The following is a 25,921-nucleotide window of genomic DNA, read 5'->3' on the forward strand; positions in this document are numbered from 1 at the left end:
GTTTACACAGGGTTTCCTAACTGAGCTCCTTATTTGTCATTCAAAGCACTGAGTAGCACTTGCCTCCAAGCTTAATGGCCCAAATTCAATCTCTGCGACCCACATCATAGAAAACAAAAATTGACTACTGCACATCATTCTCTGACCTTCATGTGCTAACCACTACCCAATACCATCCCCTCATAAAATTGAATCAATAAACAAGTTTACCTTTTAAAAAATTCTTTACTTTTTAATAGAGGATTAAAGGAAAGTGAGTTTTTTAAAGTAAACATAAACAGCCCACTGTTTGCAAAGTTCTCAATGTTTCCAGTGAAAAGAAAGGCTATAAACATTCTATAGACCATCAATAAAATCATTTATCTCTAAGACCTCGAATCATGCAAAAGGAAAGACCTTTGGACATGTTCCCATTGCATCCAAAAGGACAGTTCTACACATTATTAAAAAGAATGAGAAAAAAACAAAAACAAGCTATAATGCATTAGAAAATGTTTATCTCCATCTATTCCTCCTTAGTTAACCATTCTTACAAAGAACCAGGCAATTACAAGCTGTACCTAAAATACTTTAAATTATTCACAATCAGTAAACTGGAAATAGATTCATTCTTAAATGTAAAACAAATACAGAACAAAATTAATATGATAAGATCTATTCTTATGGAATCTGGGCAATATAAAAAAAGGAAAACAATAAACTAGCTCATTAAATCCGTAAGTCTGAAAAGGAAATTATAAACACCATGAAATAATCTAAGAATATTTCACAGTAGCTATTATATTTCTCTTACATTCTAATACATTTTCTTAATAGCAAGGGTGGAACAGAGGAAACTACAAAAGACCCAGTGGGTTAGAACTGCTCTGGTTCTCAGGCTCCCATACACAACACAACACTGCTTCCAAAACCAGAGTGTTTTTAGTTAATTTTTAAACCTTCAGGTGATAGCCAGCCCTCTGATAACTTAAAATATGACAGCAAGATTATGAAAACTCAAGAGTAACCAAAAAAGACAGAGCCTGTCCTGCCTTACTAGACCACTGAGCATCTCCTGGAGCTCTATCACTGAACATTTATCATTCTTCAGGGTGCACTCTATAGTCAAGAAGACGTTCAAGGAGCAGAAACAGATTTCACTATCTCTGTGGAAAGAGCTATTAATTCAACCAATAGGCTAGATTCCAAGGGCTAAGTAACTGTTGAATCATTACAGCTGCTTATAGATGCATATACAACTTACGTCACTGTTCAGTTTCAATCTTCTGGGAGTGCAAACTCAAAACTGAATGGGTTTCATTTTTGTCTACTACAGATTTGGTGATACAACTGCGGGGTGATTAATGAAACGAGACCTTGCACTTTTGTACAGCTCCTCACCATGGAAAAACCCTCGTGGAGAAAGTATGTGATGAAGTCCCTAGCCATGGGAGAAAACTTCTTGTTTGTGGTGGATGGTTTTGATGAGCTGAAATTCCCAGCCGAAGTGCTGATGCATGACATCTGTGGGGGACTGGAACACAGAGAAGCCTGCAGTTGTCCTGCTGAGCAGTTTGCTGCAGAGGAAGATGGCCCCCCATGCCACACTGCTGGTGACCACGCGAACACAGGCGTTACAGCAAATCCACCTTATGATAGATCAGCCCCTCCTTGTAGACATTCGGGGCTTCTCGGAATGGGAGAGGCAGGAATACTTTCAAATGTTCTTTAAAGATTTGAAGTATATCAACAGGGTATGTGGCATTTGGGAGCCTGGTGATGACACCGCCCAGCAGGCCATGGCCTCTGTTGCAACCACTGCTGAGCAGGGCGGTGAAGACACGGTGGAGAGCGATGATGTAATGGCACTAAGAGCTTTAAATGCACTGAGAGGCAATGCGGCTCTCTTCCCCATGGCCTCACTTCCTTCTGCATGTTCAATATTCTGCGTCTGTCTGGACCAAGGAATGAGGAAGAGGGAAGACCTTGCTCTGAGGTGCCAGACCCATACCTCTATGTTCCTGAACTACCTCTTCAGTGTCCTCTCACCAGAAACCTACCAAAGCTGTTTGAAAACACAAGTCCAGAGCACGTTCAGGAAAGTGTGTATCCTGGCTGCTGATACTCTGTTGGAACAGCTGCCTGTGATCTGTGAAGAAGACTTGTTGAGATTAGACGTGAACCCGAATATAATGCATCTTCTTGATTGCAGGAATGTCATTGATCAGAAGGAGAGCAACTGCTTCAGCTTCTACCACCTCAGTGTCCAGCAGCTCATGGCTGCCTTCATATTTGTTGAAGAACTTGAGAAAGAAGATAAACATGTCTCTAAATACAGTATGCAGAAATTGGTTTCTAGGGAAACAAGATTAAAGAACCCCAACCTGTCAGGAGTGCTACTATTTGTATTTGGACTCTTGAATGAGAATCAACTTCAAAAGTTGGGGACTTTTTTGACTTCCAAATATCAATTAGGGTCAAGAGGAAACTCCTGGAGTATAAGTCGGGGGAAAATAAACCCTTCCCATTACTGATAGATCGACAACAGATTTTGTCTTGTCTCTATGAATCTCAAGATAAGGAGCTTGTGAAGGAAGTCATGGCCCTCTTTGAGGAAATCTCCTTAGATTTGAAAACCAGCACGGACCTCATAAATGCTTCATTTTGCCTCAAGAATTCTCAAAATCTGCAAACAGTGTCCCTACAAGTGGCAAAGGGGATCTTCCCAGAAAATGATGCTGTTTTGGAGTCGACAGCTCAGTATCAAAGGTCTCAAGACAACCAACACCTGCTAGCTTTCTGGACAGACTTTTGTGACTTGTTTAATTCAAATGAGAAACTGGTCTTTCTGAATATCGGCAAGAGCTTCTTCAGCAGATCCTCACTGGAGATTCTGTGTGACAAACTGTCCTCTGCTCCCTACCATCTCCAGAAAGTGCTCCTCAAAAACATTTCCCCAGCCAATGCATACAAGAAATTGTGCCTCATTTTTAATGGTTATGAAACCCTCTCACATCTGACCCTGAAAGGTGACAACCTGAGCACCATTCTTCCCTCGCTGTGTGAAGTTATGAAACATCCAGCACGCAACATTAAGTTTCTCGGTCTGTGTTCTTATCCTACCGGTATTCAGAAATGGGATGACTTCTTCCAGGCCATCAAAGTCAGACAATCCCTAACATGTCTGGACCTCACCGACAATGAACTCTTGGACAAGGGTGCCAGGCTGATGTGTAAGACTTGGAAGCAACCGAACAGCACACTGCAGAGGGTGTCGTTGGAGAACTGTCGCCTCACTGAAGCCTGTTGCAAGGACATCTCTTCCATTTTGATGGTCAGCCAGGCTCTGACACACCTCAATCTGGCCAAGAACATTCTTGGAGATAATGGAGTGAAAGTCCTGTGTGAAAGCTTAAGCTATCCCGAGTGTAAACTACAGACCCTGGTACTGTGGTCCTGTAACATCACCAGCGAAGGTTGCCGCCATCTCTCAAAGATGCTCAGCCAGGCATTGAGTCTAGAGCACTTGGATCTGGGGCAGAATTGTATCAGAACCCCAGGTACAAGGTTTCTGTGTGAAGCATTGAAGGAACCCCAGAGTAACTTGAAAAGTCTGTGGCTGTATGGATGCTCCATGCCTCCAAACAACTGCAAAGACTCTTCTGAGATTCTCAGAAACAACAAGAGCCTGAACACTCTCGACCTGTCTCAGAACAACTTGGGAGCTGATGCAGTCAAGACATTCTGTGAACACTTGAAACATAACGTCTGCCCCCTTCAAACACTAAGGTTGAAATTTGATGACGCTAACCCGAGTATCCAGAAGCTGATCCAAGAAATGAAAAAGAGCCATCCACAATTGACCATTAACAATGACCGATCAGATCCTAAGAGAAAGGGATCTTCTTTGCCTCATTTCATCTTTTGAGGCCACCCAGTGTCTCTACCCTCCAAATGAGTAATGGGCCTTGAAGGTGTGGATGAAGGCCTTCTGGTCACCCTCTCTGATCTGTTGGTAGCTGGGCTAAATGTCTTTATCCTTTATTCCACACAAGTCACTGAACAATGTTACATGTGAAATGTTTATATCACGGGTTTATTGAGAAATAAAGGTGAAAGCATTTGAAAAAATTAAGTATAAAAAAAAGGAAAAAAAAAGATTTGGTGATACAGATGTGACTGACAAGAAGTTTTCAAGTAACATTTACAACATGGTAATACCTATAAGAATGTACTCCAGTGACCACAATCATAGTCCAATCTGTCATACCCAAAGAGATGTACAAAATAGGATGGCCTTCACAAGTCATTCCTTGGAGTTTGCTTTATTCTAAAACTAACACTGTTCAAGTACTAACTGACATACCACAATCTAATATGCCTCAGTATTCTTTCTACCAACCCTTCTCCCTGCCATTCTTAGGCACAGTGGAAAAACAAGGCATTACAGCCTATATACTCACTGAAATCTGTTGAGCCTCATAAAACAGTACTACTCTTAAAAAAAAAAAACAGGCTAATTTTAGCCACATTATTCATATAACAGATGAATAAAAATGAGGTGTATGAAAACTAAGAATTCCAGTTAAAAATTCATATCAACTAAAATATTTTAAATGTCTGAATTAACCTATATATTTTAAAGTAAACAGTGAGTAGCACACCTTCAATAAATAAAATATATTCATTTTTTTATAAACTTTATTTTATGTGCACTGGTGTGAAGGTGTCAGATCCCCTGGAACTGGAGTTACAGACAGTTGTGAGCTGCCATGTGGGTGCTGGGAATTGAACCTGAGTCCTCTAGAACAGCCAGTGCTCTTAACCACTGAGCCATCTCTCCAGCCCCAATAAAATATATTCTATAAGATTCACTTCCTGCCAGGCGGTGGTGGCGCATGCCTTTAATCCCAGCACTCGGGAGGCAGAGGCAGGCTGATCTCTGTGAGTTTGAGGCCAGCCTGGGCTACCAAGTGCATCCCAGGAAAGGCGCAAAGCTACACAGAGAAACACTGTCTCGAAAAACCAAAAAAAAAAAAAAAAAGATTCACTTCCTACTCTATGCTCACTTTATGTTGCAAGAACTTAGGAATGTTAGCCTTTGCTGCAATAAGAAAACAGACCTGAAACAATCAATCAAAGCTGCTTCCATATTAACTAATTTAAACCACACAAAATCACTTAAAAATTTTTATATCTAATCCCTAGTAGTCAAGATCCATCAGTTGATATATCTATACTACCAATCAATCAACAATCAACAAAGTCTTACTTTTCCTATCTCAGTCTGCATGGTTGGGACATTTACAGGTATGTGCTTATCACCTTTTAGCAAGATTTTTAAATCTTAATTTTTATGGGGCTGGGGAGAGATGGCTCAGTAGCTAAGAACACATGCTGTTTAAAAATGAGAACCTGAGCCAGGCAGTGATGGCTAACTAATCTCAGTATTCAGGAGGCAGAATCAGGTGGATCTCTGAGTTGGAGGCCAGCCTGGTCCACAGAGTGAGTTGCAGGACAGCCAGGGCTGCACAGAGAAACCCTGGGAGGGTGGGAGTGGGAGGACATGACTGAGTTCTCAGCATTCATATATAAACAAAGCCAAATATAGCTGGGCATATCTGTAACTTCAGTACCATGCAGAGAGAGGACAGGAAGATCCCTGGAGCTGGCTGGCCACCAGCCTAGCTCCAGGTTCAGTGAGCAAGCCTGTCAAAAGGTACCAGGGCACACAGTGATAGAGCTGAACACCCATGTCCACCTCTCGCCACATCCTCATGTACTTGCACATTCCTCCATCCCTCCCTCCCTCTGTTAATTTTAAAAAGTATTGTGTGGGGCTGGAAAGACAGTTCAGCAAGTATCAAAACACACAAAAGCAATTATATCTAGTACAAAAACAGAAAGTGTAACCTAATCAACTACCAGAAGAAAATGATAACCTGTATACACATGTGCATTCTGCTTAGTTCAACAAGTTTAAGGGCATTACATGAAATGAATAATGAGCCGGGCAGAGGTGGCTCAAACCTTTAATCCCAGAACTCGGGAGGCAGAGCCAGGTGGATCTCTGTGAGTTCGAGGCCAGCCTGGACTACAGAGTGAGATCCAGGACAGGCACCAAAACTACACGGAGAAACCTTGTTGGGGAAGGGGGTGAATAATGAATGTATGATTTAAAGTGCAAGTAAAATGGTAATTGTGTCCTTTAAAAAGTATTCTCTAAATCAGGCATTTCGTCCAAACTGGTCTGCCTTACTGTTTATTATGTCTCAATGAAAAATTCAGAAGTTAGAAAAATGAATGGTTAACTCCATTTGCACATAATACAAAGTTTTCAGAACAAAATAGGCCAGCCTTCCTTTGATATTCAACAGCTCATAGTAATACGATTTTTTTTATTTTTATGTACTTCTTAAGAAACTGGAAAGTGTACCTCCTTAACATTAAAGCTAATACAGCACAAACTGAAATATACACTATATATGTGTGTGTGTGTGTGTGTGTGTGTGTGTGTGTGTGTGTGTGTGTGTGTATGTATGTACATATATATATATGCAGAGAGAAACTCTGCAGCTCCAGTTATGAAAAAAGAAAAAAAAACCTTTAGAAATCTGGTAAAGGAGTAGTAAACATGTTAATGCAGGATCGTTTCCACTGGGTATGTTACTCTCAGGATATCGGAATATCTTAGCACCCAGAAACTCTTCATACAAACAAAACAAAACAAAACTTCCCACATCTTCACACCAGATCCTTGTACAACAAACCCTTCACATGAAACCCCTGTCCTGACACCTTACCTACAGCCTGACAAGAGACTCATATATATGAGATCAATAAGGCAGTTCTCAATATTAAAAAGAACAAGTGCGTTCTCTCTTTTTCTGCCTGTCTGTTTTTAGTTTTTTTATGTGCACTGCCAACCTCTATCCCAAATGTCAACATAAATGCTTGCCAACACTTGTAAATCTTGTCTTCCCTTCTCTTGACCTATCCTCTCATTTTCTTTTTACCTATCCCCAAGCTCTTGTATATTTTATCTGTCTTATTAGGTCATGTTAATCTATTTACTAATGAAATTAAAAGAAGATGTGGAATATATGCACATAATACATGTGTGTGTGTTACTACCTATAACATATTAAACACTCTGCTAGTCTAGGCTACAAGATAAATAAAGCAATCCTTGTGTTCAAACAGATCACAGTTTGGAAAAGAAACACACACACACACACACGCACACACACACACACACACACACACACACACTCACACTCACACTCACACACACTTTTCCAGGAAATATAAACCATGCTACATCACAGTCAACAAGGTCTTGTACTAAATTTCTTTTAGCACAAGAGGTAGGATAGCAGGATCAGTAAATTTTAAATTGAGGACAGTCACCCTGCCAAATTTCAAATTAAACTTCCTGTGCAAAAACATAAATAGCACAGATGACCAAATGTTAGCACAGCTTCAAATGAGAGCATCAAGGCAGAACGAACTTCCAGGCAGGTAGAGGAAGGCATCGAATGAAGCATATTGATAGTTAGAAAACTCAAGCATAGCTCTGGCAGTACCATGTCATAACAGCTAATTTTTATTGAGTGCTACCTTTCACCTAGCTTTTAAGGGATTACATATATTCAGTCAGTTAATGGGACGGCATATTACTTAATGTTACTTGCTGTGGATATTGCTCTGTATAAATAAAATGTTGATTGGCCAGTAGCCAGGTAGGAAGTACAGGCGGGACAAACAGAGAAGAGAATTCTGGGAACAGGAAGGCTGAGTCAGGAGACGCTGCCAGCTGTGCCCATGAGTAGCAACATGTAAGATACTGGTAAGCCACGAGCCATGTGGCAAGGTATAGATTTATAGAAATGGGTTAATTTAAAATGTAAGAACTAGATAGCTAGAAGCCTGAGTCATTAGGCCAAATAGTTTAAATAATATAAGAGTCTGTGTGTTTATTTTATAAGTGGGCTGCAGGACTGCCTGGGCTTGGCAGAAGGTGGAGAGAAACTGCAGCTACAGTTATGAAAAAAGAAAAAATAAACCTTTAGAAATCTGGTAAAGGGGTAGTAAACATGTTAATGCAGGATCGTTTCCACTGGGTATGTTACTCTCAGGATATCGGAATATCTTAGCACCCAGAAACTCTTCATACAAACAAAACAAAACAAAACTTCCCACATCTTCACACCAGATCCTTGTACAACAAACCCTTCACATGAAACCCCTGTCCTGACACCTTACCTACAGCCTGACAAGAGACACTGAAGCCAAGGAAGAGGCCAAACTATACCAGATTTCAAAACTACAGAAACTATTAGAAATAAAGGCATTGTTTTAAACTACTAAGTTTGGGGTCATTTAACACAGTAAGAGACAACTAGCTCAAATACTAAGAAGGTAAGAAAGAAGTATGACTATTTTGTAAAATCAAAGAAGGAAGGAAAGGGGAAGGGGAAGGAAAGGAGAAAAAGAGAGAGGGGGAGGAAGGGAGGGAGGGAGGGAGGGAGGGAGGGAGGGAGGGAGGGAGGGAGGGAGGGAGGGAGGGAGAGAGAGAGAGAGAGAGAGAGAGAGAGAGAGAGAGAGAGAGAGAAAGGGAAGAAGGGGGGAAGGGGAAGAAAAGAAAAGAAAGGAAAAGAAAAGAAAAAAGAAAAGAAAAGAAAAGAAAAGAAAAGAAAAGAAAAGAAAAGAAAAGAAAAGAAAAGAAAAGAAAAGAAAAGAAAAGAAAAAGTATGTGCAAATGCAACTTAGATGAAACCGACACATGGCGCATTTCTTAAGTTATCCGAGTCAACTAATCTTGTTTTAAAAACATACTTGAGGAGGTAGATGGACCCGGCGGCGGCTGAGAGGGACATACAGGCCCAGCGGTGGAGACGGGTGGACGCAGGTGGGCCTGTGGTGGTGGGCCGCGGGGGTGGACAGGCCCGGGGACGGAGAGGGGTGGACAAAGCTTGGAACGGGGACGCCCCTGGCCCCAGCACCTGGGGAAGAGGCTGTCTCCGTGGGTCGGAACCAGGGCGAGTCTGGACACTCCGTCTGGGGACAACCCAGGGCCCAACTGCTGATCCTGTGAAACCCAACATCTTGGAGGTGTTGGTGAGACTACCCTGCTCAGCTGAAACCCATCTGGGAGAGGATTCAGATGCCTACAGTTTGAAGTCTGAAGAAACAAGATCAGCTGAGGAGTTGACAAATGAACAAAACGTGACCTGGGAACACAGAAGAAGGCGCTACCCAGTCACAAAACCAGATCACGAGAATCATAAATATATAATTCACCGACTGAAATCAGCTGTCCCTGAAGAAACAGCCCAATAGCACCAATTTAACCAAGAACCCCTACTAAACCAAGACTAAAAATTAGAACAAGAGAGGCACTCTCAGACACAGACACCACCTGCACCGCACAGAGGAAGAGATGAGTAGACGCCAGTGCAAAAATACAGGCAACAACATAAAGACCTATATGGCAACATCAGAACCTAGTGATTCTACACCTGCAAGACCTAAACATACCATGACAGAAGAAACAGAAGAGATCAACCCTAAAAATGACTTTAAGAAGATGATAGAGGCCCTTAAAGAAGAAATAAAACATTCCCTCAATGAGGAAATAAAAACTTGCCTTAAAGAGGAAATGAAAAACTACCTTAAAGAGGAAATAAAAACTTTCCTTAAAGAGGAAATGAAAAACTCTCTTAAACAGGAAATAAAAACTTCCCTTAAAGAAGAAATGAAAAACTCCATTAGAGAGGAAATTAAAAACTCCCTTAAAGAAATGGAAGAAAAAACGAACAAAAAATGGGAAGAAATCAAATCAAGCCAAGAAAAAGCAATTAAACAGATGAAAGAAACATTCCAAGATCTGAAAAATGAATTTGAGACAATAAAGAAAACACATGCTGAGGGAATGCTGGAAATAGAAATCCTGACAAATCGAACAGGAACTACAGAAATGAGCATAACCAACCGATTGCAAGAGATGGAACAGAGAATCTCTGACACTGAAGACATGATAGAGAAAATAGATTGTCAGTCAAAGAAAACACTAAAGACAAAAAAGTCATAACACAAAACGTCCAGGAAATTTGGGACACCATGAAAAGACCAAACCTAAGAATAATAGGGATAGAAGAAGGAGAAGAATACCAACTCAAAGGCACAGAAAATATATTCAACAAAATTATAGAAGAAAACTTTCCTAACCTAAAGAAAGAAATACATATGAAGATACAAGAAGCTTACAGAACACCGAATAGGCTGGATCCAAAAAAAAAAGTCCCCTCGCCACATAATAATCAAAACACTAAACACACAGAACAAAGAAAAAATATTAAGAGCCGCAAAGGAAAAAGACCAAGTAACATATAAAGGTAAACCCATCAGAATAACACCAGACTACTCAATAGAGACTATGAAAGCTAGAAGATCATGGACAAATCTCATGCAGACACTAAGACACCACGGATGCCAGCCCAGACTATTATACCCAGCAAAACTCTTAATCACCATAGGCGGAGTAAACAAAATATTCCAGGATAAAACCAGATTTAATCAATACCTGTCTACAAACTCAGCCCTACAGAAAGCACTAGAAGGGAAAATTCAACCTAAAGAAGCTAAACACATCCATGAAAAATCAAGCAATAGATAATCCCACACCAACATACACCGCAGAAGAAACAAGCTGGTGTAGCTATCCTAATATCTAGAGAAAAAGGATGTTTCAAAAGAAAAGAAGTCTTGTGGCAATGCCTCAGTGGTCCAGGTAACTACCAGAACTCAGAAAAGTTGGTTGAATTTGGGATTGACTGGGAGGCCAAAGATTTAAAAAGCAGAAGATTCTCTCAAGACACAAGTTGTGTGATAAAATAGTGTGTTTTGTGTGTGTGAATGAGAATTTGTAAATGTTGAATTCTAGGCTTCAACAATCACTGTCAGTGCAGATTAAGCTGCAAGTATTTATGCTTTAAAACTTAAATTATAAAGCTAGTTACGTCTTTCTAACAACTAGTTTTAATGTTTATGAGCATATTTTACCTACATTACCTTTTCAGGATGTTGAGAAAGATGCATCACAAGCAAAGGCTGGAGGTTGGGGGCTAGATGGTTTTGAGGAAGAGGTCTTGGTGGACTCTTTCATAGAGCAAAGGGAAGCAATGCCTTCTGGGAAATGAGCTAAGTTTTAATCTAGTCTTTAGGATTAGAAGTCAAAAAAATATTAAGGAAAGGAAAACCTAATTGATCTTTGAAGTATTGTTATATGGAATTGAGTGGGACTTTTGAGGCCTTTCTTCCAGAAAACAAGGACTTGGTTGTCAGGCCTATATTAGGCCTAAACCTTGGTGCCACGTAGTTGTACTTAAATCATTTCAATGGAAAGTGTCTTAGTAATTGGAACTTTTAGTGCAGTTTGGAGTTCTTCCATTTGAAAAATGTGATATTTGCATGGGATTGTTTGAATCTTGTTTTCTAGTCCCTCCCCATCACCACCCTCATAGTCTGAAGGTAGATTTTTCTCTTGATAAAGGAACAAAAAAGGTGAACATCTTGTTTGTAAATAGGTATCTAGTAACTAGTGGTAAACTTGAAATGGTAGAATTCTTTAAAGCCTAATTCTAGATAGCCTTAAGAAAATATATCTTAATTACTTTTGAACCTGTATTCACCTTGTTTTTTCAAATATCTTAAGTTATATTTTCTTTTTCAGAGCTGCTTCTTATTTGGGGCTACTTTTTTTTTTTAATTGAGGCGTAATTCATAAAAGGGTATATTGTTTTGATGAGACTTTTTACAACTGTGGCTGGATGTCTTTCTTTAGTCTTTCAAGAAGGGCCATTTTACTTTTTTAGAGTTACTTTTTAAAGTCATGAGGTCAACAACTTGGACTACTATGCATGTAAGTGCTAATGCAAATTAAAGCCCAAGTTGACCTCCAGCAGCAGTTCATTCTATGTTGACAGCGAGAGAACACTTTGCCTGTTAGGATACTGTTACTCGTGGACTGAAATGCTGAAGAAACCCATCCCCCTATTTTGTTCTTTTGCAAAAATCAAGGTATATTCTAGGGTTTCCTGGTTGACCTCAACAGATAAACTGAGATGATAGTCTTAGTTCAGAAATGATCTGAATGTAGATTTACAGTCTACGTGTACAGCTGGCTAAGTGAGATCGCTTTCACAGTTCTGCATGTATCCCATCGGCTCCCTATTAGTCACTGAACTCTTAAAACTGGTATTGTAACATTACCACAATGTTTTGCGCCAATTTTATAAACTTTACAGTACAATATGTGTTCCTTTTCTGAGGCAAACCAAAGGTATATTTCTCAAGGTTCTGCTGCTATCAGCAGTGTTGATAGAGGATTTTTTATACATTTGTAATAGATAGAAATAAACCAGAAAAAAAGAAGAAAAAAAAGTGGTGGAGGAAAAGGTGAACACTGCAAGAATACTCAAAAGGGCTGAGAGTTGCAAACGCCAAGATTGGCTTTGCATAGTAAATGGAATAGAACAGCTCTGAACTATAGCTTACTTTTCCTGGTTTGGTCTGACAGAATGATTGAATGCTTTTGTACAAAAATCAGTGCCTTAAAAACAAGGATTTGGTGAGATTGTAAAATGGTGTGCCACTTTGGCAAAACAGTCTGGTGGTTGGTCAAAATGCAAAATATTGTTACTCTGTTACTCAACAATTCTACCCTTAGGAATATAACCTCAAACTACTGAAAATGTGTACCTATGAAACATGTACATGAAGGTTTACAGCAGTGTGTTGCTAATAGTAAAAAAGTTAAAACAACTCAAATAGCTATCAAATACTGGAGAGAAATAAAATGTGGCTTATTCATACAATAAAATATTATTAAGACATAAAAATGAAGGAGAAACTGACAGATTAAATGACTTTGGTGAACCTTCATAATTTCATTTGTACATCTTTCCATTTCTAATTTATAAATACATTTGGGGTTATAAATTATAAATATACTGCTTCCTGTCAACATTGTATACTTCTATTTGATGATTTCTGTGTCAAATATTATATGGAAATGTTTCCAAGTATTTTCTGTATTAACTGTGAATGAATAGAACAAAATAAATTGCCTGTGATGGAAAAAAAAAAGAAAAAAAAAAACATACTTGAGTAGCCTTTTATTCGCAAATTTAATTAATTAATTAATTAATGTAGATTTTTGAGGTGACATGTGTCTTAGCTGAAAGCATACTCAGGATTCCTCACAGTAGGCTATTTAAAAGTGAGTTCTCACCCTCTGCCAAGCACTGTCATGACAGAAAAATCACTGTTCCAGTAGGCATACTATTTAATTAATAAATAAATAGTAAACATTAAAAAGTAAAAAAAAAATACTTGAGTAGCCTTTTATATATAGACAAATTTAATTAAAATCATACCAGGGTTGGCAAGATTGCTTAGTTAGGTCAAGATGCTTGATCAAGACTGATGATCTGAGTTTGATCCACAAAGCCCACAAGTTGTCCACTGACCTCCACACCACATACAAAATAAATATGTTTAAAAAAAAAATCATCTGAAAGAGAATTATTAAGGTGCAGATTATCTTTGGTAGTAATTATATCAAAACTAAAAAAAAATTATCAATTCTACATAAACTCTTACAGATATATAAATAAGTAATTCTCCACCTAAGGCTAGCATTATTGTGTTACCTAATTTTGACCAAGACAATGCAAAAAGAAAAAGTAAAACCTCTCAGAGATCACAATTTCTTAAGCATGACCACCTGCACACTGTAACAAACTGAATACATAAATATAAAAATGACACTCCATAACAGCCAATGCTGTCTGCCTACAAGTACAGGGTTACTTTAACATTAGAAAACAAAGGTAATCGTTATACCCATAGAAACATACTGTGATGAAAGACCATCAGAACAGGAGCAGAAAAAAACTCCAATACTCACATTTGTTAAATATTTTCACTGAATTAATAAAACATAGGAACTTCCTTAGTCAAACAAGTCATGAATGAAATGCTGTCCAAACGGAAAATTTTCCAGAACGTACAAAAAGATACTACAGTAGTAAATGAATCTAGCAAGGTTGCAGGATACACTGTCAATATACAAAAACCAACTGCAGTTTTATATATTAGACATGAATCAGAAAATGAAGTTGTGCTGGGTGGCGGCGGCGCATGCCTTTAATCCCAGAACTTGGAAGGCAGAGTCAGGCAGATCTCTATGAGTTCAAGGCCAGCCTGGTCTACAGAGTGAGATCCAGGACAGGCACCAAAACTGCACAGAGAAACCCTGTCTCGAAAAACAAAACAAAATAAATAAATGAGTGAATGAATGAGTAAATAAATGAATGAATGAGTGAATGAATAAATATAAAAGAAAATAAAGTTTTATAACTAGCAGCAAAAATTTTTTAAATATTCAGTTGTTAAACTAAACAGAAAATGAGCAAGATTTGTTTATTGAAAACTATAAAATATTTCTGAAAAGTTAAAGACCTGTGAGTTCAAGGCCAGCCTGGTCTCCAAAACGAGTTCCAGGAAAGGTGCAAGCTACACAGAGAAACCCTGTTTTGAAAAACAAAAACAAACAAACAAACAAAAAAAAGTTAAAGACATATACCCATCAAAAGTTCTCCCACTGCTAAGACGGCGATTGCATGTAGCTTACACACCTCATCAAAGATGCTTCTTTTTGCAGCAATACTCACAACTGGTCAAAATGCAAAAAACTTACTGTGGGGCTTCCATTCCTAACTATACATCTTCAATACAACTCATATAACTAAGGCTCAGGGATTATCTGAGGAGGTGGAAATCCGAAGAGCCTGAGGACCAGAACATCTGGTACAAGATAAGTGTCTTCTGTTTATGACAGAGTAGCAACCATGAAAGTGTATCAATATAGTCACCTAAACAAGTCTTACACAGTGACAATCCCAAGTTGACATCCCAATCATCAATGGGGGAATTCTGACAAGGCTCCATCCCTAAAGAGCTACAGGCATTACCAAGAAAATGCCCATGTTGTATTGTCTACTTATAGGCAAGTCTGTGATGAAAAGAATGGATCACACAAGACACCCTGCAGCATGGTTCCTTCTCAGTAAAAGCCTTTGGCAGGTCCTCAGGAGAGACCCAGAGGAAGGTCTTATCCTTATAAGGGAGGACAGAGCCAAGCATTACTGCCCTGAAGATCTGCTAGTAAACCAAGGTACAGAAAGAAGTTTGTGTAAGGAACTCTTTGATGTTTGCATGATGAAATCACCTAATGACTGACATACATACTTCACACATTCTTCACCCACCAGGGCAGCTGTTCTTTTATTGCTTGATCATAAAATAGCCTTCTACAAACTAAGAATATATTCTGTTCTCTGTACAAAGCACCACACTTATCATAGTATGTTGTGGTAAAAGTCTGAAGTGCCTCCCAGAGGCTGGACATAAGCCTTGTTCAAAGGAGGGCCTTTAGAGAAAAGACTGGACTAATGTGCTCATTGTTTGCTGAGGTAGACACCAAAGAGGTAGGACCCAGGTAAAAGGAGTGGGTCCTTGGGAAGTGCCCTTGGGCACTATATCTTGTCCCAGTTCCCATCAAGAAATCATGGACCCAAATACATTTTTGCTCCTTTATTTTTGTTAGAGTCAGAAAGCTGAATGTTATGTGCATACACTAAAATAATGGTTTCACTCGACAACAGAGAAGCCGGTGTATCAGTTTACTGTGTTGAAGGAGAACATTTTACCAGTAGAATATGGGACAGCATAAGTATGTCACAAGAGGAAAACAAAACGATAAACCTAAGCCCTCTGGCATTCAAAATCTCCTTTTGGATTCTTACTTTGCAAAGGATGCATGTATTTCAAATAGATTTGAAAAAATAGGGCTTCTTTTCTTAGAATGTACAAATCTACATTCTGTTATAAGCATGTAGAATCTAAGAACTAGATTACACCATTTTCTCCTCAATAATCTCCAAATACCAAGAACTGTAACACAATAAACTTTTCCTACTTTCAGTAATTCAAAAATAATTTATTTTTCATGATTTACAGGATTGCTTGTTGGACATTTAAAAAACACAACAGCCCACCATCTTGTCTGGGACATACTCCAGGAATTCAAAATAGCTGCCTTTCTAAGGGAACAGCCAGAGTTTTAGAGTTCCTAACAGGATTTTGTATCAGAATGGATATGTAACTTCTCATGGAACTAGATATAAAAAGAGGAACAAACATTAACAGATTTCAAATCAGTCTACCTATAATAAAACTTCCTCTATTTAATTATCAATTAGGAAAAAAAAATCTCTTTCCAGAGAGGAGATTAAAAGACCAGAATTTTATATATATATATATATTTATATAATTGAATGAATACTGCGAATGTAATCTATGAATACCACAAATGTGATTAATATCATGAGTGTGAGTAATGAATATCATGAGTGATGAGTGTAATTTTAAAAAAAAGATCAGAAATAAGTTTGTTTAAGTTGTCTGTCTGGTGCTACAGCTCATTTTTTTACAACATATTAAATAAAATTTTATAAATAAAAAATGATGAGGTTGGTAATATGGGTTAGTAAGTAAAGGTGCTTGCCACTAAGCCTGATGACCCGAGTTACACACTCAGGACCCACACAGTGGAAGAACAGAACCAACTCCCCTCAACTGTCCTACACACAGACACACAAACACAGACACACACAGACACACACACACACACACACACACACACACACACACACACACACACACACACGGGTGTAAAATGAAACAAGGGGGAAAAAATAATGAATGCTGATGGTATTATAGCCTTAAATTTTCTGGAGTTCTCTTCCTTAAAGTCCTAGATGCTAAGAATGGGAAGGGTTTTTAAGGATTCTTGCACACTCTGACAACTCAACACAGTAAAGGGGCCAGCTAGTCATCAGCCTGGTTACCACTCCTAGACTTTCTGAAAACTTTAATGTCCGAATCTCCACAATGAAAAGAATCTTAAAAATGGCTTCTTGGTTGAATAGTCTGAAGATCAAAGCAGTCACACATAAAAGTTAAATCTGTAAATTGTATTGTGATAAATGGGAACTCTAACAGCTATTAATAAAAGTAAGCTAGTTAGTTATAAAAATTTGTTCAGCTGAATCTATCCTATAGTGTATTTTCATAAATAAGAGATCTCTAAACTCAGGAAATACTAAAGAGACTATCAAGATTCAGCTCAACAGTTATAAAAAGGGATATCAAAGACTAAAAATTAAATATATTTGAGCACTACCTGGTAACTTTTGGTAAGTAGGTGTTTTGGAAGACTGAACACATGTCCAGTAGCCGGTCTAGTAGCTAGCAGATCTATACTACTGTTTACTGGGCTAGACCTCAGTCACCCACTGATTAGCTGTTAAGTCTGAAAAACCTAATAGGGAACTGTAAAGGTCAATCTGTCCTGATAAGGACTGTACAGGCATACAGACTTGAAGTCTCAACAGGTTTGCTCTAAGAATTAACAGACTGAAAAAAAAGAGAAAATGTGGCTGTCTTAAAACAGAACAATAGGCAATTTAAGTCTATATGATTTCTTTCGCCTTACATATGTGCTGGCAGAGATTTTAATGCTTACATCTCATAATCCACCTTCTCTTAAGGAAGAACAGATTCAGTTTAGGCAGATGCTGCCCTGAATGGCACCAAGAGTCACAACAACTACTCTATGGACTCATTTAAACCTAACCTTAAAATACATCTTTTCACCCATCTAGAACGCACTGAAGGAGCAGTTACATAACAAAACAGAGATCAATGGGAACATAGATGCAATACATAGAAAACACTTACTTTAATTCTCTGTCCTTTCTGTCTTGCTTTGCTATTTAACTGCTTCATGTCCTGTTTTGTACCTGAGATCAAGAGGCATAAAATACTATTTCAAAATTTGTGTGTCCTTTCTAATTAGTGCATTTGAACTTTCTACTCGCCATAAAATCTATACCTTTCCCCCCTCAAAAAATTAAAAGAACAAATAATAAACAGTTTAGAGAATACATCTTCTGTGCTATGGGAAAGATAGTAACACTAAGCTTTGCTATCTGAACCTGAAAAACGGGCACTAGAAAGAAAAGCTATTTCTAGCTTTTCATTCACACAAAAAGGTTTTTTAAAATTCAAACAATCAGGTAGTTGTTTAACCCAACAAAACCAAACTTGTCACATTCTAAAAACTACAGAGAATTGAATTTCAGAGTTGCCATTCTGTGGGAGGAAAAGTCTGTAAGATTCGCTTTTCCCGCCACCTAGTCCTCTCAGCTGTCCCACAAGGACAACCACATTTAGTGAAATGTCTTCTCTTTCCATGACTCTGCAGTCTGGCTTCTATTGCCCGAACCCAAGTGTGATTTCACCCTAAGCAGATCTATGTAGTTAATTATCCCAGATCACCCCATTTCTTGTCAGTATTTCACATTGGACCCATCTTTCGCACCACAATAAATCAGTCCTTGCGAAGTACTGTGCAAGTCCCTATATATAAGTCTATTTGTAACTGAGTTTATTCCCAAAAGCATAGACTCATTTTCCCTAGTGAAAAGTTACCCCTCTTATTTCATACTACTCACCTACTAAATAAAGACAGATTACAACAAAGTTGCTTCTCTTTTTATTCTATTCATACAAATGCTTGTTCAGCCTAGTTAACACTTCCTCTTCAATTATATCTTTCCTGGCCAATGATATTATTATAAGTGACAAATATTTAGAGTGAGCAATAAAATTATTTTGGAAGTAAAATTATTTACTACCTAATTATTCCTCCAATCTTACCGCCTAAAAGAGTTAAAAAAATTTTTAAAATGATCCTCCTGCCTCTGCCTCCTTCAGCAAATCCTACGGGTAGGAACAGAGAGGGAGAACAACGAAAGAGACATCTTGATAGAGGGGGCCATTTCGGGATTAGGGAGAAATCTGATGCTGGGGTGGGGGGAAATCCCAGGAATCCACAAGATAACCCCAGCTAAGATTCCTACAAATAGTGGAGAGGGTGCCTGAACTGGCCTTCTCCTGTAATCAGATCGATGACTACCCTAATTGTCATCACAGAACCTTTATCCAGTAACTGATGGATGCAGATGCAGAGATCCACAGCCAAGCATTGGGCCTAGCTCCGGGAGACGTGCTCACGAGTTGGAGGAGGAATTATATGAGCCAGGAGGGTCAAGATCAGGATGGGGAAATCCACAGAGAAAGCTGACCTGAGCTCATGGGAGCTCACAGACTCTAGACCAACAGCTAGGGAGCCTGCATGGGACTGACCTAGGCCTAGGCCCTCTGCATGTGGGACCAGGATCTGTCCCTGGCTCATGAGCTGGCTTTCTAGAACCTACTCCCTATGGTGGGATGCCTCATATAGCCTTGATGCAGGAAGGAGGAGCTTACTCCTGCCTCAACTAGATATGGCATGTTGTTTACTCCCATGGGAGGGCTTATCTTTTCTGAGGGGTGGATTTGGGGTAAGGGGGTTAGAAAGGAGGTGGGGAAGGGATGGGAGGAGAGGGGGGAGGGAAAACTGTGGTTGGTATGTAAAATAAATTTTTAGAAAAGTTTAAAAATATAACTATTTAGGCAAATATGGCATATTTCTAAGCATACTTCCTGAACTCTAAAATATGCATTTATTCACCTCTAGCATTTCAAAAACTTGATGTATTTACCAAATGCAGAATATTCAAAGTGGGGGCCATGACAGAAAATTCCTTAAAGGCAAGAAAACTAAGTGAGGCTTAATAGTACAGGCCTACAATACCAACTACTCAGGAAGGTGAGACTTACTTTGGGCTATATAGCAGATACAAGGCCAGAATGGGCAACTTAGAAAGGTTCTACCTCAAAATAAATTAAAAAAAAAAAAAGAAAAGAGAAGAGAAGAGAAGAGAAGAGAAGAGAAGAGAAGAGAAGAGAAGAGAAGAGAAGAGAAGAGAAGAGAAGAGAAAAGAAAAGAAAAGAAAAGAAAAGAAAAGAAAAGAAAAGAAAAGAAAAGAAAAGAAAAGAAAAGAAAAGAAAAGAAAGAAAAAGTTCATCTGTCCGCCTGAGTATATGCCACATGTATAGGTACCCTCAGACATCAGGAAAGACTGTGAGATCACCTGGCGCTCAAGTTATAGGCGCTTTTGAGCCATCTGATATGGCTGCTGAGAACTGAACTCAGGTCCCTGAATCAGCAGCCAGTGTTTTTAACCACTGAGCTGTCTCTCCAGCTCCAAAATAATAATTTTGAAAATAAGAGGCTGGGATATAGCTCAATGCTGGAATACTTACCTAGTATGTGTGTGGCCCTGGGTTCAATTCCCAATATGGAGGAACAGATTGTATTAATATTCTTATTTACAATGGGGTTTCTTCATAAAACTGTATTTCCAGTGGGAGAAGAAGCAGGGTCTATCTGCTCTATCAGCAACTACTAAGGCTTCTGCTGTGACATGTAAACCTAACCAGGTCAATCCAAAACTCCAGCCAGTATAACCCCTTGGTGAGGTCAAAATGACCTCTGTGTATTTTGTACAGACAGAACACAAAGATATCCAAGGCTCTATTATCCCATATCTAGCTCACTGTCTACTAAGTGGCTCTCAGCCAAGCTCTCCTACATGAATGAAAAGATACTAAATGCCAGCTAAGAATGGAGAGAGCCCAAAGAAAAATTAAAGTTCCCTTTAGCCACATCTGGCATAAACACTGTAGATGCTTTGAGAGAAAATAACATCAACTTCATCCAGATAACTTTACAGACTGGTTTTAGTTTCACAGTTTGTGGAAACTATAGTCTTCCTTTAGTTGAGTAGCTTTTTTTCTGCCTTTTATCCAAATTATACAATCTATGGCTTTATAAACAAACTTTGCAATACCAGCAACTCCAAAATCTTTTTACCCTTGTATTCCTGCTTTCTCCCCAAGAGACTCTGTTAGACTACTGTCAGAGTGTGTTCCTGCCAAGCACTCCATTAAAGTGAGCACTGCTAATACTCGGAGTGCACTCAACTCCCTGGGAACCCACTGCTAGACGGAAGCACAAGTCAGAGTAAGCACTTCAGAACTCAGAACATGTCTACTCACCCCTTAGGAGAAAGTCCCTGGGGCTCTTGGGAAAAATGCTCAGCCGTTAGAAGATAGGCTCACATCAAACAGACAAGTAACAAGTTCCTTAAATCATTCTGTGCTGAGTCACATACAACGGATAACTGAAGAACTTTTTTTAAGGCCAACCATCAACACATAGCTGCTTTTCCCCCTCTCTATTACAGGCACAGGCTGGAAGGCTGGTGATGTTGCCCTTATTAGTGTGTATTCCATTTGTATCAATGAAGAAAAAAGGGAGAAAAAGTTTGAAGTAAAGAAAATCAACTCATTCAGTATCATAGAGCAAGGTGTGAGAGGTGTCAGAAATAGAGACTAACAATGCCATCTATCAACTGTATCAAGTTTTTGGTATTCAACAACTAATTCTATGATTCTGCCTCATTACACACTACCCTTGCTTTGTAAATAACCTGTCTCTTGTCTCCTCTCCCCTCTTCTCTCTTCTTCCCATCTCTCGCCCCAAATGGCCTCAAGCTTGCTATGTAGTCCAAGATGACCTTGAACATCTACCTCTACCTCCCAAGTGCTGTAATCACAGCAGTGTGCCACCACATGCCGTTTGATCTAGGGATCAAAGCCAGAGCCTCAAAGAAGCTAAGAAAGTACTCTCCCAGCTGAGCTACATCCCCAGCCAGCTAGGAAGCATCATGTCTCAAATTTTCTTTCACCAGCTGCAGATCTCCTTTCCTGTTCTAATTTTCTACTTTGCCTGCAAAGTATGACAAAAAACTTATGACTACTTTCAACTACATAGCTTGTAGGAACTGCTATGGCAAGTGAGGGGACAAAAAGACACTAGCCAAGTCTAGTTTATTCCCAGGCCAGAGGCAAAGACTGATGAGTTAAGTGCACTCATGTGAGCAGTGGAGCTCCTACTTATGCTACTCAACTAACCACGCTCTCCAAATCTGGTTTCTCACCTGGGAAACAAAAGGACTGGGGAAAATGACAGCTGCCACATTTTTCAGTTATGAAAATTCTATAATACGGCTCATGCCAAGGTGAAGAAATGAGCAAAATTGCAAGTGACTGTTTTGTTCTGAAAACCACAATACAAAACAAGAAAGAAGGAAACAAACAAAAAACCTGGGGGAAATTTAGAAGCACTCAAACGCTGTTCAAGCCAATGCAAGATCTTTGTAAAAATAATAACAATGACAGATAAATAAATACCCACCTTAATAACCACATTATGTGGAAAATGTTCATGACTTAAAATAGAAAAAAACAACTCAGTCACTAATGACATGTAGAAATTAGTTTCCTAGTAGTGGTTTTGCTTGTTGTGAACCTGTATAGACATTTTCAAAGAAGCAGTAAAGTGTTTGTATTTCATACACACACACACACGCGCGCGCGCGCGCGCGCGCGCGCGTGTGTGTGTGTGTGTGTGTGTGTGTGTGTGTGTAAATCTCACAGCAGGTAAGTTCTGCATCTCAAGCAAGCTATGAGGTGCAAACCTCAATGGTACCACAGTAGAGTTTGGGTTAGGCTAGGTACCAGTGTGCAAAGGGACAAGCAAACTCAAACAACATGGTCACTTGAAAGAGCAACAGAACCAGATATCAGTCACATCTAACCAAAAGAATCTATATTCAGGAAATACATATTAAATTATTTGATATTGAGCCGGGCGTTGGTGGCGCACGCCTTTAATCCCAGCACTCGGGAGGCAGAGCCAGGCGGATCTCTGTGAGTTCGAGGCCAGCCTGGGCTACCAAGTGAGCTCCAGGAAAGGCGCAAAGCTACGCAGAGAAACCCTGTCTCGAAAAACCAAAAAAAAAAAAAAAAAAAAAAAAAAAAAATTATTTGATATTGAGATAAATCACTGGGAACAGTAATAGTTTCTATTTGTTCTATCAATTTGTTCTATCAATAAGTGAAACATTTCATAGCTATAATATTTATTTTTATCTAAGCCCTTTAAGGTCTGTGTAAAATTTCCTCATTTTGAAGACATAAAGAAAGAAAACAAACTAAAACAAAGTTGACTTCTCTAAGGTCCTATGTAAGGGTTTGCAGGTCTCTGACCTTATATAAAACAGCTGAAGGGGGTACTTTTCTATCAGGAATGTAAGACTGTAAAAGCATAAATAGCCTGTTCCCCATTACTCAGACTACTATCTACTATAAGCCTCAGTCTTCCATCATTGTTCTTTCCTTAAAAAAAAAAAAAAAAATTGTTCATTCACTTTCTAACCTTTTTTTTGAAATTATGATATATCGTTTCCACCCTTCCCTTTCCTCCCTCCAAACTCTCACATATACCCTAGCCCTTACTGCTCTTTCAAATTCATGGCCTCTTTTTCCATTAACTGTTGTTACATGCAAATATGTATACATTCCTAAATACACCCTGATCAGTTTGTATACTGTTACTTGTATGTAGCTCTTCAGAGACGACCATTTGGTAGTGGACAACCTATTGACGTGCTCTCCCTGGGGAAGTTGTTTCTCCCACTCTCAGCGTTCCTGAGTTGTCTGTAGTTCTTTGTATAGGGTTAAGGCCTTGTGGGCTTCCTCCCTCAGCCACTAAATTCCATTAACCTAATATATCTAGTCATTTCCCAAATTTAGATTATATTTGACAACTTAAATACAATACACCTATTATGCATAAAACATTGCTTTATACAAAAACCTTTTTTTTTTTTTCAACACAGGGTTTCTCTGTGTAACAACAGCCCTGGCTGTCTTGGAACTCACTCTGTAGCCCAGGCTGGCCTCGAACTCACAGAGATCTGCCTACCTCTGCCTCCCGAGTGCTGGGATTAGAAGAATGCACCATCCCTGCCCAGCACTCTTTTTTTGTTTGTTTGGGTTTTTTGGTTTGTTTTTTTTTTTTTTTAAACAAAAATATTTTTAAAATCATCATTTGACAAGAAGAGACTTTCTTTTAAACCAAGAAAGAAATGCATAATTGCAAGTAAAGGGAAATTGATTTTATTTCTTACAGATCCAAAAGAAAAAAATGTTTATTACTAATTAATGAGTAAGCAAATAATTCTCATTTATAGATTTATAAGGCAGCATCTCTTGCAAATGTAATCATTCATTTGTAGCTGGTTTCATTAGACACAAACATCTAGAAGGTGAATTCTAGATACTCACACAACAGTGCAAATCACACCCTGACCATTTCATTCAATCCATGTAAGAACTTCATCAAGTAGCTATCTTCAATTTTACAGATGACTGAAGTACAATGAATTTAAATAACCTGTCCAGAATAACACTGGACGGACAGTAAGCAGGGGAAAAGTCTGAAACAAATCATTAACACAGCAGTCAACAAAAACAATCCAATTTCCTGGGCTTTACAATTGGTACAATCTCAAACAGAGAAAACATTTCTTGCACTAAAGGATAAAAGAAGTATAAAACTTACTGCCTACACTTCTTATATGCACTATGCAATATTTAAATCTTATTCATTTCTGATGCTTTAACTTTGACAAATTTTTAAAATTGTGTCTTTTATATCATAGTACTTCTTTCATTTTTGTATGTTTGTTCTGCACTAAAGACAAAGCATCAAGAGTGCACAGACAAGACAGAGAGGACACGGGCACAAAAGCAATGCTCCCACCCTCTAAGGTCTCAGGCGTAAGAACACTACAAACGTCTGTCTATCATTTCCTCTAACATCACCACCAATTATCATGTTGCTCCAGTATCTTCCTCACAAAAAACTCTTTGCTAACTGAGTTTCTAAGGGTAACTCTAACAACCAGAAATTTAACCACCTCTGCATTGTGAGGCTACTTTTCAGACCTGTTACGATCTGGGGAGGCCACATATAATAGGTAGTCAGCTGAAGTGACTTTTTCTGCTTCTGGACAAGCTGACTAAGAGCAGTAAGCTGGGTGCGTAAGAATGCACCTGCGTTATATAGGAAGCTGGCTGATCCTAACAGAATCAGTTTAACTTTCTCCGCCACAACCTACATTAAAAGTAAGCTAATAAATACATTCAGAGTAGAAGACAGCTGTCCTACCTGACCTATAGATCAAATAGCAAAACAGCAGGATTTTCTTTGAGTCCCATCACTGGTGGCAAATAATTTCATTGTCATCTATTTGGTAAGTGCTTGGGTACATTATATATGTTCTTTTCCTAAAATCCCATCTAATACTCAAAAAGAAAAACCCAGAGAGCTTGAAAGTAAAATAAATATAAACTACAAAGGAACCACTTAATCATTCAAAAACAGTAACTATTTCCAAAATATAAGCAGGAAATACACCTCCACACTCAAAATATTTTTCAGAGAATCAGAAACTCTCTTCAGAATGGAGAGAATATTGATCATCTATCTATAAGTTTAAAATCCCCAAGATACAATAATGTATCCACAGGCTGCAGGGATGGCTCAGCAGTTAAAGGCACTGACTGCTCTTCCAGAGGATTTGGGTTCAAATCTCAGCACCCACATGCAGCTCAAAACCATCTGTAACTCCAAGATCTGATACTCACATAGGCAAAACACCAATACACATAAAATAAAAGTAAATAAATTTTAAAAAAGAAAGAATAATAACGTATCCAAGAATCAACAGTAAAATCCAAATCCTGAGACAATTGACAAGACACTGCTTTCTTGGACACTGATTCCCACTATATTAATAGAGTCAGTCAGCACCTGTCTGTTTCCCTTCAAATAACAACCACAGTCCTTCCCAACATCTTTAAAATAAACTAGAGGGTGGCCCAAATAAAACAACAAACCTCTTGTTTTCAGAAGTGCTTTGACAGTGACAGAACATTTTCAGTGCAAAGGCAA

General features: G+C 38.7%; 2 protein-coding genes across 8 annotated transcripts in view; one reads left to right on the forward strand and one right to left on the reverse strand.

The window, feature by feature from the left end:
• The window catches only part of Tcf12 (transcription factor 12), a 289,912-nt gene that overhangs the window by 169,153 nt on the left and 94,838 nt on the right, over window positions 1-25,921 (reverse strand). For 2 of the 7 annotated variants that reach the window (XM_076576642.1, XM_042281230.2), the window contains one exon: window positions 17,848-17,909. The exons of 4 other annotated variants lie outside the window; for them this stretch is intronic. In XM_076576642.1, coding sequence (XP_076432757.1) covers window positions 17,848-17,895 — 48 coding nt within the window. In that variant the 5' untranslated portion in view covers window positions 17,896-17,909. Of the gene's footprint in view, window positions 1-13,418; window positions 13,438-17,847; window positions 17,910-25,921 lie in introns of those variants that run through there. One more of the 7 variants, XM_076576643.1, reaches the window with a different exon arrangement.
• Window positions 1,497-4,032, forward strand: LOC143274162 (NACHT, LRR and PYD domains-containing protein 2-like). Its single transcript, XM_076575599.1, is given in 2 exon segments — window positions 1,497-2,427; window positions 2,430-4,032. Coding segments are annotated over 2 exon segments (2,409 nt in total). The 3' UTR covers window positions 3,908-4,032.

The sequence above is a fragment of the Peromyscus maniculatus genome, chromosome 7 (genome assembly GCF_049852395.1).
Source record: "Peromyscus maniculatus bairdii isolate BWxNUB_F1_BW_parent chromosome 7, HU_Pman_BW_mat_3.1, whole genome shotgun sequence".
NCBI lineage: Eukaryota > Metazoa > Chordata > Mammalia > Rodentia > Cricetidae > Peromyscus > Peromyscus maniculatus.